Source organism: Cupressus sempervirens, chromosome 1 (genome assembly GCF_028749045.1).
Source record: "Cupressus sempervirens isolate cs-2001-9-10 chromosome 1, ASM2874904v1, whole genome shotgun sequence".
Taxonomy (NCBI): Eukaryota; Viridiplantae; Streptophyta; class Pinopsida; order Cupressales; family Cupressaceae; genus Cupressus; species Cupressus sempervirens.
In genome coordinates this window covers 201,154,874-201,168,122 of record NC_143118.1, presented here as the reverse complement: position 1 = coordinate 201,168,122, position 13,249 = coordinate 201,154,874, and the positions used below count along the sequence as shown (strand labels likewise).

The 13,249-nt window shown below is 37.4% G+C and overlaps 1 protein-coding gene and 1 long non-coding RNA gene across 2 annotated transcripts in view; one reads left to right on the top strand and one right to left on the bottom strand.

Moving 5' to 3' along the window:
* LOC149576822 (uncharacterized) overlaps positions 1-13,249 on the bottom strand; it is a 190,752-nt gene that overhangs the window by 101,760 nt on the left and 75,743 nt on the right. Inside the window, exon 4 of the mRNA XM_089820298.1 lies at positions 5,548-5,659. Within this exon, the coding sequence (XP_089676424.1) occupies positions 5,548-5,659 (112 nt within the window). The remainder of the gene's footprint in view (positions 1-5,547; positions 5,660-13,249) is intronic.
* The window catches only part of LOC149576823 (uncharacterized), a 188,149-nt gene that overhangs the window by 102,621 nt on the left and 72,279 nt on the right, over positions 1-13,249 (top strand). The window lies entirely within an intron of this gene.

The window sequence follows — 13,249 nt, the reverse complement described above, 5'->3', positions numbered from 1 at the left end:
ACAATCGTACGAACATCCCTATAGCATACACAAAAGAAAGCGTGGTCATACAAGGACATCCACAGAGAGAGAAGGGTGGTAGCCATATGGAAGGTTATAGTCATACAAAGGCAATAGCCATACGGAAGAATAGAGAAGTACGGATGAAGGGGGCGACATCCGTACAAAAGGTAGAGCCATTCGTACAAAAGGAAAAGGAAGAAACATTTGTACTGTAGAATGTGACTGTACATCAAAAGGTATTAAGGAGAAAGAAGGCGTCCTTACAGAAGCAAGGGTCTGTACAAAAGGAAGTGTCCATCTGGAAGGCATCTATATGGCAGGAAGTGTCCATCTGGAAGGCATCACGGCAAGTTGTGTTCATCTGGAAGGCGTTCATATGGCAGGAAGTGTTCGTACGGCAGGAAGTGTCTCTCTGGATGAAAGTGTCCATATGAAAGGAGGTAATTGGGAAATAAACAATTGTACTCACCATCTCCAAGGCAGGAAATAGCTTAGGGTCATATGGTGGCAATTCATATACCCACATAAGTCATACCACACTGCCATTTGTGGAAGAAGTTTGTTACCAGTAGTCGCATCACAGGAACGGTTGGTACAAATAGCAGATACAAACAGTTAAAGAAATTTTGGATTTGACGCATCACCACACAATGGTGAAATTAAGCATAGGAAACCCGAGCAAAGGGAACATTATTGATTCCAAAAAGAAGAAGCCTGCGGCACTGAAAGCAAAGAAAGAGATAAGGAAGATGACAAAAGGCAAGGGTAAAATGGCACAAAAAATCATGGCTGAGAATATCACTTTTGAAAGTGTGATGGGAAGTGAGTGCAAGAGCTGGTGGGAGAAAACAAAAGCGGATCATCCTCTAAAAAAGGCATTGTGCACAGCAAAGGTAGACAAAATAATTTTCATGCCAATTTTTGAATTGAAGGAGTTTGAACCTATACTACGGAATTTAATCACAGAGTATGAGAGATCACATCATAAATCAATAGTGCAGTATTTCTAGCAGCAGGTGACATTTTCTTATTCAGCGAAGGAAATAGGTAGGGTTTTCGGAATTCCCAATAGAGGACAAGAACTGGAAAAAACCCTTATGATAGTAGAGGACAAGAAGTGGTTGAAACTAATGTGCCAAAAAGACCTTACAAATTTGGAATGCGAAGGAATTTTGAAGAACAGTAGGGGTCTCAAGAAAATCTTCATTGTAAATGATGAATGGCTATGTATTGTAGATTTGGTGAAAAGTAAGCTCACAGCAAGCAGCCGCACTTCAAACATTGCCCTTTGGATGTTACCTGTATTAAATGGACTGTATAACGGACAAGTGTATAACTAGGCTCAATTTCTTTTTGACGGAGTTCGGGAATTCATGGAGTTGAAACACAAGGCTTTTTACATGCCCCATCATGCCATGGCCTTATTTTTAGGAGTACGCACTCAGGTGAGTAGCGAGCATCGAGGGACACTGATACCAGCCAATAGGGTGGAACCCTACAACTGGCTCCATATGGACACCATGAGTTTAGGTTCTCAAAACAGTGGTGAACTAAAGAAAAAGAAACCGAAACAGGTAGTTGTGGCTGAGATACTCGAGGAGGATGAAGACGATGAAGAGAGTTCAGAAGAGGAGGCCAGTGATATGGATTCATCTTCCTCAGACTCACAGGAAGCAGAAATCTGCCTAAGTCATCTACAGGGGACTCCATAGGAAGTTACTTTCTTACCACCTGCGGAGGGGCCACTTCCAACTAGAATATCAGAATCTCCAGAGATTTAACATAACATGACTGGTGATCTCGAAAGAACCGCTACAGCAAATATGTCCGACCCAAATTAGGAAAGAGTCAAAGGAGCTGGCGGAAGACAACAAATTTCGACATGGGGGGCTTCCCAAATATCACTTCCGAGGATGGCACCAATAATCTCTCCAGAGCAACACTCCCATACTAAAGTAATAGATTTGAGATGTCAGATAAAGTGTGCGCATATAGTGAGGTTGCAAACACCTCTAGGCCCAGAAGTAGTACATTCAGTTGCCCTCATGGTACAGCCAATAAGAGCAGTGGATAACTAGTAGGGAGAAATCCACCCTCAGGAAAGTATGATGGCTATGGCTATGGCAGATACTGTCCTGGAGGAGGCTGACAGATTACTTGAGAAAGAAGGCATGGTGTCTTCCCCTCTACCAGCAGTTGTTGAGGAACAGGTAGAGATACAAAGCGAGCGTGGGGAACCTCCGGACACGGCCTCTTTTGCAGCCAAGGAAAAGTTGTTAATTTGGAAGCTATCATAACAGCAACGAAAGCATTGGCCGCGTTTATGCAAATTGGCTGCCATACAAATTGGGGACAATTAGCATAGGGTGGATATTCAAAGGACATGGCCGCTACATGGACAAGCAGTTCTATCATTTCAAGTGGACAGGAACACTCGCCGCCTCTCATGGAGGCCCTTGCAGCTATGTAAGTTGCCTTTCGAGGGACCTTCTTGGAACTTCAGCAGAAAAAAGAAGCTTGGCTAAAGCGTGGGGGCTGGAAAGGCAAAATCTTCAACATTAGTGGGAAGTAGAAAAAGTTGCCATGGAGGAAGCCTAGATGGTAGAGAAAGCTAAATTGGAAAGCAAGATCACAATAGTAGAAGCAAAGAAGATGGATGCCCTAAGGGTACTGCAAGGTGTTTGGACAAAACAAAAGACAACTAAACGTGACCTACAACGGCTACGGGGAGCTCCGACTACAGGGATGTCCTCCCATCCCTCTTCTTGAAGTCAAAGTTCCTTTTGTTGTTTAGTAGTTGTCTGGAAGACGACTCCTTTTTTTTTTTTGGGGGGGGGGGGGGGGGGGGGGGGGGGGGGTGGGGGGAATAGATGTAGTCGGAATAAAGTAACTATTGTGTTTAGCACTTGTTAAAGCTTAGTTGGGATGGGTAGTTAGGAGGTGAGCGAATGCGTCGGTTGGTTTTCCCAACCAACCAACCCTTCTATAAGTACTTGGAATATTGCCAATGTACTCATGATGTTTTTGGTATTAATAAAGAAACCATTTCTTCGCCTATTGGTATTGTGGTATTAAAGGTACATTCTATGTTTTACTTTCTGTGTATCTCAATTGTGTTATTCTGTATGATTAGCATGTATCTCTGTGAACTTGAGTGATATTTCCACTCTACAGCCGGGACGTCCTTCGAGACAACAAGATGGGGGACATTAAAAAAATTTTAAAATAAGGCATTATTTTAATATTTTTTTGATTCTATGTTTGTTATAATGGGATGTGGGGCCCATTCCTTCCTCCTTTGTTGAAAAGCCTTCTATTCTTCATTTTTATTCACATTTGCATTTCTATGTTTGAAGACCGACATATATTATAAATTTAAAATTATATAATTTGACACTCTTTCATTTGCTGATGTTCAATTTTCATTGTTTGTCATTTGATCATGAATCATGATGTTCCAGTTCAAAACTTCAATGCAATGTCCAATGTTCAAGTTTTTTACATCTTTATATCTTATATTGTATAATTGTAGTACGTCTTTTCATAACTAGCATTTTAAGTACCATATGTATAGTTTATACACCCCTGCTCCCCCCACCACCCCCCTGTCTCCCACCACCGTCCCCCCACCGTCCCCAAATCAAGGCCCCTCTGTCCCCCCATCTCGAAAACTTGTCCCCCCATCCCCCCATCCCGCAAGGTGGTGTAACTATGTAATATATGCAAGAATACTGAAAGTTGCAAGGATATCCCATAGTTTCGGTGAAGGAAAGGGCATGATTTTGGTGGCTAGCCTATAGCAACAGAGGATCTGTTTTTACAAGACCATAGTTTGATGATTGGGGGAGTTTCACATGATCAAGGACAAGGTGTAGGAACCTTCAGTTGAGTCTGGAAGCATTGGTAAGTTGTATTGAAAAACCCTTATTTTTGGAGCATTTTAGTGAGGATTTTAGGGCTTTCATACTTTAGGGTCATCTATAATCACTTTTGAAAGAGTTATAGAGAGAATATTCATTGCAGTACTGATTCTACCTTTGGCACCTTTAAAACAGCTTCAATTTTTTGAGAGACCATGACCATTGACTACATGGCTTGACAATGAATGATAGCTCACCAAACATAGTCCTAAAATAATAAAATCCCAAAGTTAAGAATGCGCCAAAGATGTAAACTTATCTGTTTATAACCATATAATTCTTCGGTGCGAGATAATTCTATCCACTGTTAAACAGCACCAGAAGGCATCCATACACTCTTCAACTGCCACTGCAGTCAATACAGACCCATTTGATCCATAGGTGCATTCTAGATAACAATCATTGTACAAAATAATAAAAAATGCAGCCATCTGTACAACAGAAGGACTCCAACAATTTCCATGGGTGCTTCACAAACAGGACAGGAATATTTTCTCCAACTCTGAATTGAAGTGACTCAGGTAATGTCAATCACCAACTTTAGAGCCAAGAAATCAGATAAACTAGAAAATATCGCCATCCTATGTTCATAACTTGTTGAATGAACATATACTCCAACTCATTTACCAGACTTTTGAAGCTGTGGGAGGGGATCTAACATTACACATGCTTTATGAGATCATGGAACACACAAAAAGTAATGAAATCATATCATGGAATATGTGAGGATGGTAATTGGAGAGAAACATATCTACAGGTAAAAATTGATTAAAGCAAACAAGAAATGATCTTATTACAATAAACCAAACTCAAATTGACGAATCCAAATTACAAGGCTGCATATATGGCTCATCACAGTCTTCATTAAAATAAACCCATGATCAAGATCACTGACATTAGCACACATGAAGAAACCTAGAAAAGCATCAACACAAAAGAGCTGACAAATGATGATCTCAATGAGTCTATAATGTAGTTCACCTCTGTAGCAGGAATTAAGTGGGTGCAAGATACTTTACACAAAATGTTAGAATTGCATACAGTAACAAGATGGAAAATGCTGCACGAAATCTAAAGGGTCAAAAGATGTATTGACTTCGATTATAGAATGCTTACAATGCACCAATGACTTATAATGAAGCAAAATCCAGCCTTCAATACAATCACCAACGTGCCAAAGTTTGAAATATAGAACAATGGTGGAAGCAATAACAAATCTTTATATAGATGCATGTGCATGTACAGCAGTTGCACCTAACTTAATTGTTTTTGTTCTATAGCTGCTAACCAAGTATGATAAATTGGCATTGCTTCCCTGAAATTCGGAAAGCATCCCAATATAACCATGGGATATTTTGGCTACTAAAGTCGTTGATTAGAATTAAGGGTACAGGATCTCCGGTTCCTCTTTTAGGAGCAAAGCTTTAGGGTCCACATGCAGTGCAATGAAAATGTCCATCAATCTGACAAATCTCAGTTTACAGAAATCTTATATACCAGTTATTGTGAATTCTAAATTGGCATTAATCTATCCTCCATCACATCATCCAAACAGCAAAATTTTTACATAGTGATGAAAAATAATCCTAGGAAAACCATAAGGATTTTAACATAGGTCACATACCTAAATATTTCATTAAGATCTTCTGCAGGATTGATTGTAACATCATCTATCTTGATTATTGCCTTCTTAGCACACCTGATAGGATGTGATGGCTGTGACATGCGTGCAAAGACTGTAGAAAAATGAGCAACATAAGATGAAATCAGGTATACTTAGATAACAAAGACAACTGCTTACAAATAAAAGATTTTGATTTTGAGTTTCTTCTAGAGAAGTAAAAATGAAATTATCTGGTTGCAAAATATGCAACTATCAGACATTTTAGTGCTCAAGTGTCTTCAGAAACAAATTCACAATATTCTTCACTTGGAAACTGATGCTTGACAAATTCACAGGCATTCATTTTAAATTTAGCTGAAGGCTACAATTGACAATCACACAGAATTGCATTATGCATAACTTCATGTTGTACTTTTTAGCCATGGGTGCATCCAAGCTGGGAGCAGACAACCTTTTCTGATTTCTCTTGCCATGATTTTTCATTTACTTATCCCTGGAACCTTAGCAGTCTAATCATAGGCATTTTAATCAAACCATTAACAAGTCTAGAAGAAATAATCAAGACTGCCAGCTATAATCAGGATATTGACAAGTCTACAAGATATAATCAAGACTGGCATTCTAATCAAACCATTGATAAGACTGCAAGATATAGTAAAGGAATGCAGATTTCAATCCTTTTTTCCTGTCTTATAAATAGTAACATTTTCTACAGATATATAAAAGGATGAGAAAAAAAATTAATATAATATATAATCAGGTTTCCAGTTTTTAACAGGTTTGGGTATGTGTGTGGTGATTGGAATGGCAGTTAACAGATTTTTTTAAACTTACATTCAGTCTCGCTTGATTTGATTGCACAAGAAAAATAAGAATCTTTAAAAGCATTAAAATTCTTGCCAAATAAATATATTTAAAAATAATATGCATAGAATGAACAAAAAATCAACCGTAAAACACTATCAATAAAAGACAATTGTTGGATGATAATATGATAAAGGAAAATAGTTTTTTGAACTCTATAGCATTTGTTGAGTTGAGTGGTCCAATGGTAAACTTGTAATGTCCTCTTTTGGGCTTGCCCTAATTTTACCCTAGAATCACAAATTCCAACAAAATAAGAATTTTAAGATGGTTAAAGATATAATCTTATCACTTAAAATGCCTTTTAACAAGGTAAATCCTGATTTAGATCCTACAACACCAAAAAAGGAAACAAGAGCACAAATATACCTTCATAAACTAAATATATTGTTAACATGATATAATCTATCTTATACATTTATAGCCTGATAAAGAAAGTTCCAACCCATAACATGTAATGTGTAGAATTTTGCTTAAGGTGGATGGAGATATTACAAAAGGGTGCACTAGCCCAACCCTAGGCCCAAGGGAAAAACATTGTCCCCTTTGGCCCCATGCTTCATGGGGTTGGTGCACCTAGTGGGCCTCACAATTCCTCCTTTATGGTAACTTCCTCCCCCAATGTGGATCATCCCTTCCAAGATAGTGCCTTTGTATGATGCAACTCATGTCAATTCCACCGCAAAACTTATCTAGTGCTTTTGTATGATGCCCAGGCCCCTTCTTCTGCAAGCCTTTCCTAGTGTTTTTGTATGATGTAGCCCATGCCCATTCCACCAAAAGCCTTACCTAGTGCCATGTACGATGAAACACAATCAAATCAATTGCAGGTCTTACTTTATCTTGTGAGGTCATGATCTTAATGCAGTTGGGTTATAGATACATGCAGTGCCTCATCTATGTTACCTGCTCTAATATGGTTAATTATGGCAGACTGATAAATATACCTTACACATGCAAATATGTATTGCAATTGAGATACCCAGAGTCTGATTAAGATGACAACACTTACATTACTTTGATACAATTATTTTACAGCATGATCTTCTACCCTAAAAATATCAAGAAATCATTATTATTTGCAATTATCTATATATATCACAATCCAACCAAATGGCCACAGACAACCCTATAATTTTGACTATTTTATATAAATATATAATTCTGATTTAGTGTGTGTGCGTGCGCATCTGTGCATGTGTGTGTGCATGTGCACGCGTGTGCGCACATAACAACATTAGATCATATAAGATTCTTATCCTTAATATAATTCAGATATCCCATTCTACAAATCAATGCTAATGTAATTACCTATTACTTTAACCCATGATGGGATTTAATATAGTCATAACAAAGAACAATAATAAATTCAATATACATATCAGTGATACCAGAGTGACAGAGATAATTGTAGTTATGACTGTTGGTATGTGAATCATAATTGAGTCTTTATTTACTTACCATAATGATTGAAACTGTCCCAGCCATAGAAGAATGCTTTGATATCAATTATCAATTGTTAACAAAGTATTACAATAATAGTCACACAGAGCATATTACCATTTCACAAGGATTGTAGTAATTCATACCTGTCTTTCTCCTTAGTCTGGCTACTACCACTGATGATGGTGTGTTCGTATCTCTATTTCTTGTGTTGAGAATATTCTTCTTTTTTCAGCTTCTATCATGTTTGGTTTATATATCTCTCTGCTATTCTCTATTGCACTGGGTCTGAAATACTTTTATCTACTTATGCATATTTGTCCTTGCAGTAGGATGGTTTATAGTAGATACCCCCTCTAACATTAATGTTAAAGCCTCTCTTGAGTGCTGAATATGTAGACGAGATAATAGATAATACAACAATTTCCACATTACCTGTTTCCCTTTCCTCTCGATTCTTATATAATCATCAACTCTAATCTACAGTTCAGCTATTCCCAAGCATTTGATGTTGATCATGGTAAGGAGGCTAGTCCTAGTGCAAATTCCAGAATCTCCTCGCAATATGATATGGGACGGTATTAATTTGGTTTGGTTGTTGAATGCAATACAGCACACTATGTGATTGCTTACCTCTTGTTTGTCCTTATATTCCGAAATTGATGTTATATGATAAAAGTCTATATCCCTCAACATGAATATGCTGAAAGCCTTTATATCTTTGAGGTGAAGAGATCGCACCTCTTTTGCCCTTTGAATAGATGCCTCTCTAACTAAATGCACCATTAGTTAGTCATTAACTTACATGCTAATCACACCTTCCTTTCCAGATTGGATTTAGTATTTGGGATATATTATGATATATAATTTTTTTAATATAAATTAGTATAGGTCCAAGGGGTTTAGCTTGGTTGAAGCAATGAGTTCTCATTATGGAGACCGTAGTTCAAATCACAAGAGTGTCATCTTTGTGGAATTCTAAGTTGCGACTCTTGGTCATCTATTGGTTGTATTTGTATCATTGTAAAAGGTGGATTCTAAGTTGTGACTGTTGGTCTTCCAATTGTTGTTCCTAGTGTGGTTGCTCGTAAGGAGCTTGAATAGTAAGTCTCATGTTGTTGCTCGAATGAGCACAAGATTTGTAAATGATTTCAATATAAAAATATATATTATTATATGTTTCAGGTTTATAATGTATTAATATTTAATTAATATTTATCTTAGATGTATGATAGCATATCAAATAAATATATGTAATGGTTATGGTTATGGTTACAGTTAATAATATCATTATTCATTCTTATAATTTTTATATTATTATATTCAAGATGGGACTATTGTGCACCCTTGGTACCTCACTCACCACTAGACTCGTGCCCTCTACATCTCTTTGGGGTCTTTCAGAGTGTGTTCTCATCGGTTACATATTCACACCGACCATTAGCTTGATAGAGAGGACAGGATTGTCCGCCTCTAGCCGCTTGGGGAGGCAAAGATGGAGACCCATTTTGTTTTTCATTGTCCCATCTTCTATGAGATCAGGAGGAGGTTTTACTGCCTGTTCAGACAGTGTGTAAGAAACCTTACTAGAACTGAGCCAATATTAAACCACAAATTTCAAGTTCATAGCATAGGTATTCTGTCAAACATTTGTATGAGTATAGCATTCTGAAATATTCACTTATCTTTGAAATTCATTTTACCAAACACTTTGCATCCCTTCTCAAGGCAACAACAAAATCTCTGTTCTAAACTTGAAATTGAACATTTTTCTGTTACAGAACAGCAGAAGAAACAATAGCAACAAGGGCTACAAGTATACAAAACTACCTCCTCACTCAGCAAACTTTTGTTTCTGAATTCTTATGGTTTATATGTTTAGATTTTCTTTCATAACATATCACAGTATATAGTGCACAATTGTAGTATCCCATCAATTATATTTGCAAAAGAATTCAGAATTTATCTATGGCATTTTTACGAACAGTTGGTGTGCATTCCCAAAGATGAAAGTACTGATATTACTGTGATATTCTTGCTGTGACTGTTATTACCATTTATGGTGTGACTGTTCAAAACAAATGATATATGGACACCTAAAAGTAGTTTGTACCAATGGCAGCTTGAGAGGAACAGTATTATTGCATTAATAAATATAACTCCTATCACAAGTGCTGAAAGAAACTACCAACTGGAAATGTGTGATTTAAATGAAATAACTCCTACATCTCCTAAGTGGACATCTTAATATGGCTGAGAGGACATATGACGGAAGGAACCTGGAATGGATGTGCAGATCCTGATTTCGGTAATGAGTATGTGCTGCGGTTGGAGAGCAGTCCACACTACCTGCTATTTGTCCTAGCCACCATCTGTGCCTCTTCCAGAATGATGGCTGCCTTGATTGCCAGAGTCGCACACTAGCTCGGATACCCCCGTCTTAGCAATGAAGTATGCCTTCTACTGGAGGAGTGAGTACCCATACTGCTGAAGGATATAATGCCAAAGTTGCTGCCGTGTGAATGCTCAAGTCTGTTTGCTGCTAGCCTGTACGTCACCAATGCCAAGATCTAACTTCAAATCCCTGTCACTTCTATCTGTGATTGAAACTCCAACTTCCCATCGATTTCCACTATGCAAATCCGAATTTCAAATCTGGAAATGAAATATGAGCCACTGGGTTTACGTCCAGCCTCACTTATCTCCTTAAGGGGTTTCGTCCTTAAGAAAAGACTAATCACATTCAAGCAAACGTTTTTGAAATAATATGTTAATATATCTCATGCTGTCAATATCCATGTAACTCCACGCTTTTATAACCTCAATATGAGGGAAGACACAAACAACTAGGCAATGTGGGATAAAAAGCCAATTTTGTCTTTTAGTCACTTAAGTTACTCTTGTCATAAAGTGACTTTAAATCATAAAGCCACTTTATATTTGCAATTTATAATATTAAAGTGACTTTATTATTATAAGTTACTTTATAATTTTATAATAACATTAAAATATTTAAATAAATCACTTAAGTCACTTGAGCTTTAATATCTCTTGAAATACTTGTCTGATTGCCATGTCATCTGAAATAGGAATCTCTCCTCATAATTCCCCATGTGACCAAATACACTTTCTAAAAATAGAAAGAGTCCATCTCTATTACTCCTGACTTACTATACATAGTATGGCAAATGGAACTCTATTACTCCTGACTTACTATACATAGTATGGCAAATGGAGTCCAAATGATGTCAAACAAAGGCCAAATCCATAAATCCCTGAATGTTGGAGATGAATCAATCCTTAGAAGACCCTCTAACCATCCTCATTGGCCTACGAGGATCCAATATTAGGCTAATCCCTAAAATTCTGATGCTGGCAACAAATGGGAACATTACATAGTGCAAATCCCTTTCATCTTTCTTCAAATACACTAATCAGCAATGTCTCACCCTTTATCTCTAGGAAGCCTTGTGGCTCCATAATCACACTTTCAACTTCAGCAATCGTCCACATAGACTTCAGACCAGCTCATCACCTCCTTCTTCACTCTTGGGTCTCCTGCCCTGGTGACAAAGCAATCTCTTGACCATGCTTCAGGTTACACTAGGTCTGTGAGACCTCGCAAAGGGTACACTCAACAACACCACCCTACCTCTAGCGGCTCCTCAAGCTAATCTAGGGCACACCCTCACACAGGAACATACCCTTTGGTTCTAGACTACTTCTCACCTGTGCTGAGTATTTAGTCTTTTCTTGGTTTTGTTCGTTTGCTTTCCTGTTATGTTCCTTTTGCAAACATCGTTTGGTGTTCCCTCTGATGGCGGTAGTCTTGCCGTATGCTTTTCAATCCCTTAGACACTTGTGGTCTCTTGTTGGGCATTCAATAAATGTATCTTATCTATTATATTTTAATTTTATTATTAAATCTATCTGATTTGCACAATCCATAACAATAATGTAGAAGTTTCCAGATTTTACTGTGAGAAAATTTTATCACCAACATTTTGAATAACACCCTGTGATTCATCATTCTCTTGCTTTCTCTTGCATGCTGATGATGAAACCTAGAGCATGATTCAAAATGTTAGCGATAAAAAATTCACACAATCTAATCCAGAAAAAATCTACACTATTAAAATCTTATTTGTGGATGATATAATTAGGGTTTCAAACAAGGGGGTATGAAAAAACTACATAGTCCAAATGGAAACTCATTATAAATCATTGATGGCATCAATGTCATCACTTGGTATATCATAACCACAAGTAACTCTAGTACCAGTTTCAATACCACTACCTACACCATGCAGTTCCTATGCAAAAGCCTCTTTCCCCTACTCATCAATGTTGACTAACACAAGATGTGAAATTGAAGAAGCCACATCAAGATGCTTTGGCTTTAAATATCTATGTTTCATCACCTTTTTCCTAATATTCTATTTGCTTGTGTAATATGATGTCCAAGTTGGAATGCACATACACCAACTCATCTACCTTTTTGGCTTCTAACTAGTTATGCTTCAGTAATTGGATAAAGGAGTATGTAATCTAGTCACGCTCAGCTAAAGAGTTTAAAAATAAAGAAGCAAGATTAAACGTACAAGTTACAACACCATCTACTTTTTTGAAAAAAATTATGTTTAAAAAATTTACCGCCATAAAATTCAAAAAAACAGTACCTTATTTAAAACTCAACCTAAAGTGGTCCAGCTTCGGTAATAACTTGAGATGGATTTTAAAATATAAATAGTTCCAAACATTTGGATCTTATTGGCCTATATGCGGATATATTTTCTCTATTCAATCTACTGCACAACTTTTGCATTGTTGGGTTGAGAGAATATACACATATCATCCAAAATATATGGTCACATCTTGCATCACTGCCCTCAAAAACAATGCTCCTTTAGAGCACACTACAAGCATATTGGCATAAAGACATCACCAAGGATAACATGCTCGTTGGCAAGCTCCCTCAACTCATTTTTTTCATTTCCTTTTCAATAAGCTGCATCATTTACCCCTTTACAGATAAGAGTAATGTCCTCTTGTGAAGATGGTGCCACCAAAAAAGGGTATGTGGCAACCGAGACCAGGGAATAAGTTGGATCCAATTGTGCCTTGCCTGATGAAGATCCTGCCATTGACAACTAATGAAATTTCAATAAAAAAAATTAATTAATGCGTTATCGACATTCTCTGGCTCTTTTAAGTTCCTCAAAATCTGTCTTGTTCGAAAGTGCAATGTGATACATGCACAAGTAGATGACAATGGTTGTGATAAACAATAAAGATGAGGAGGGGGGGAACAATGTTGAAAATGAGTCCACATGCATGAAGAAGCGAGCTATTCAAGGTAAATACTGGTTCACCAAAGTAAGGAACAATGGGTTGT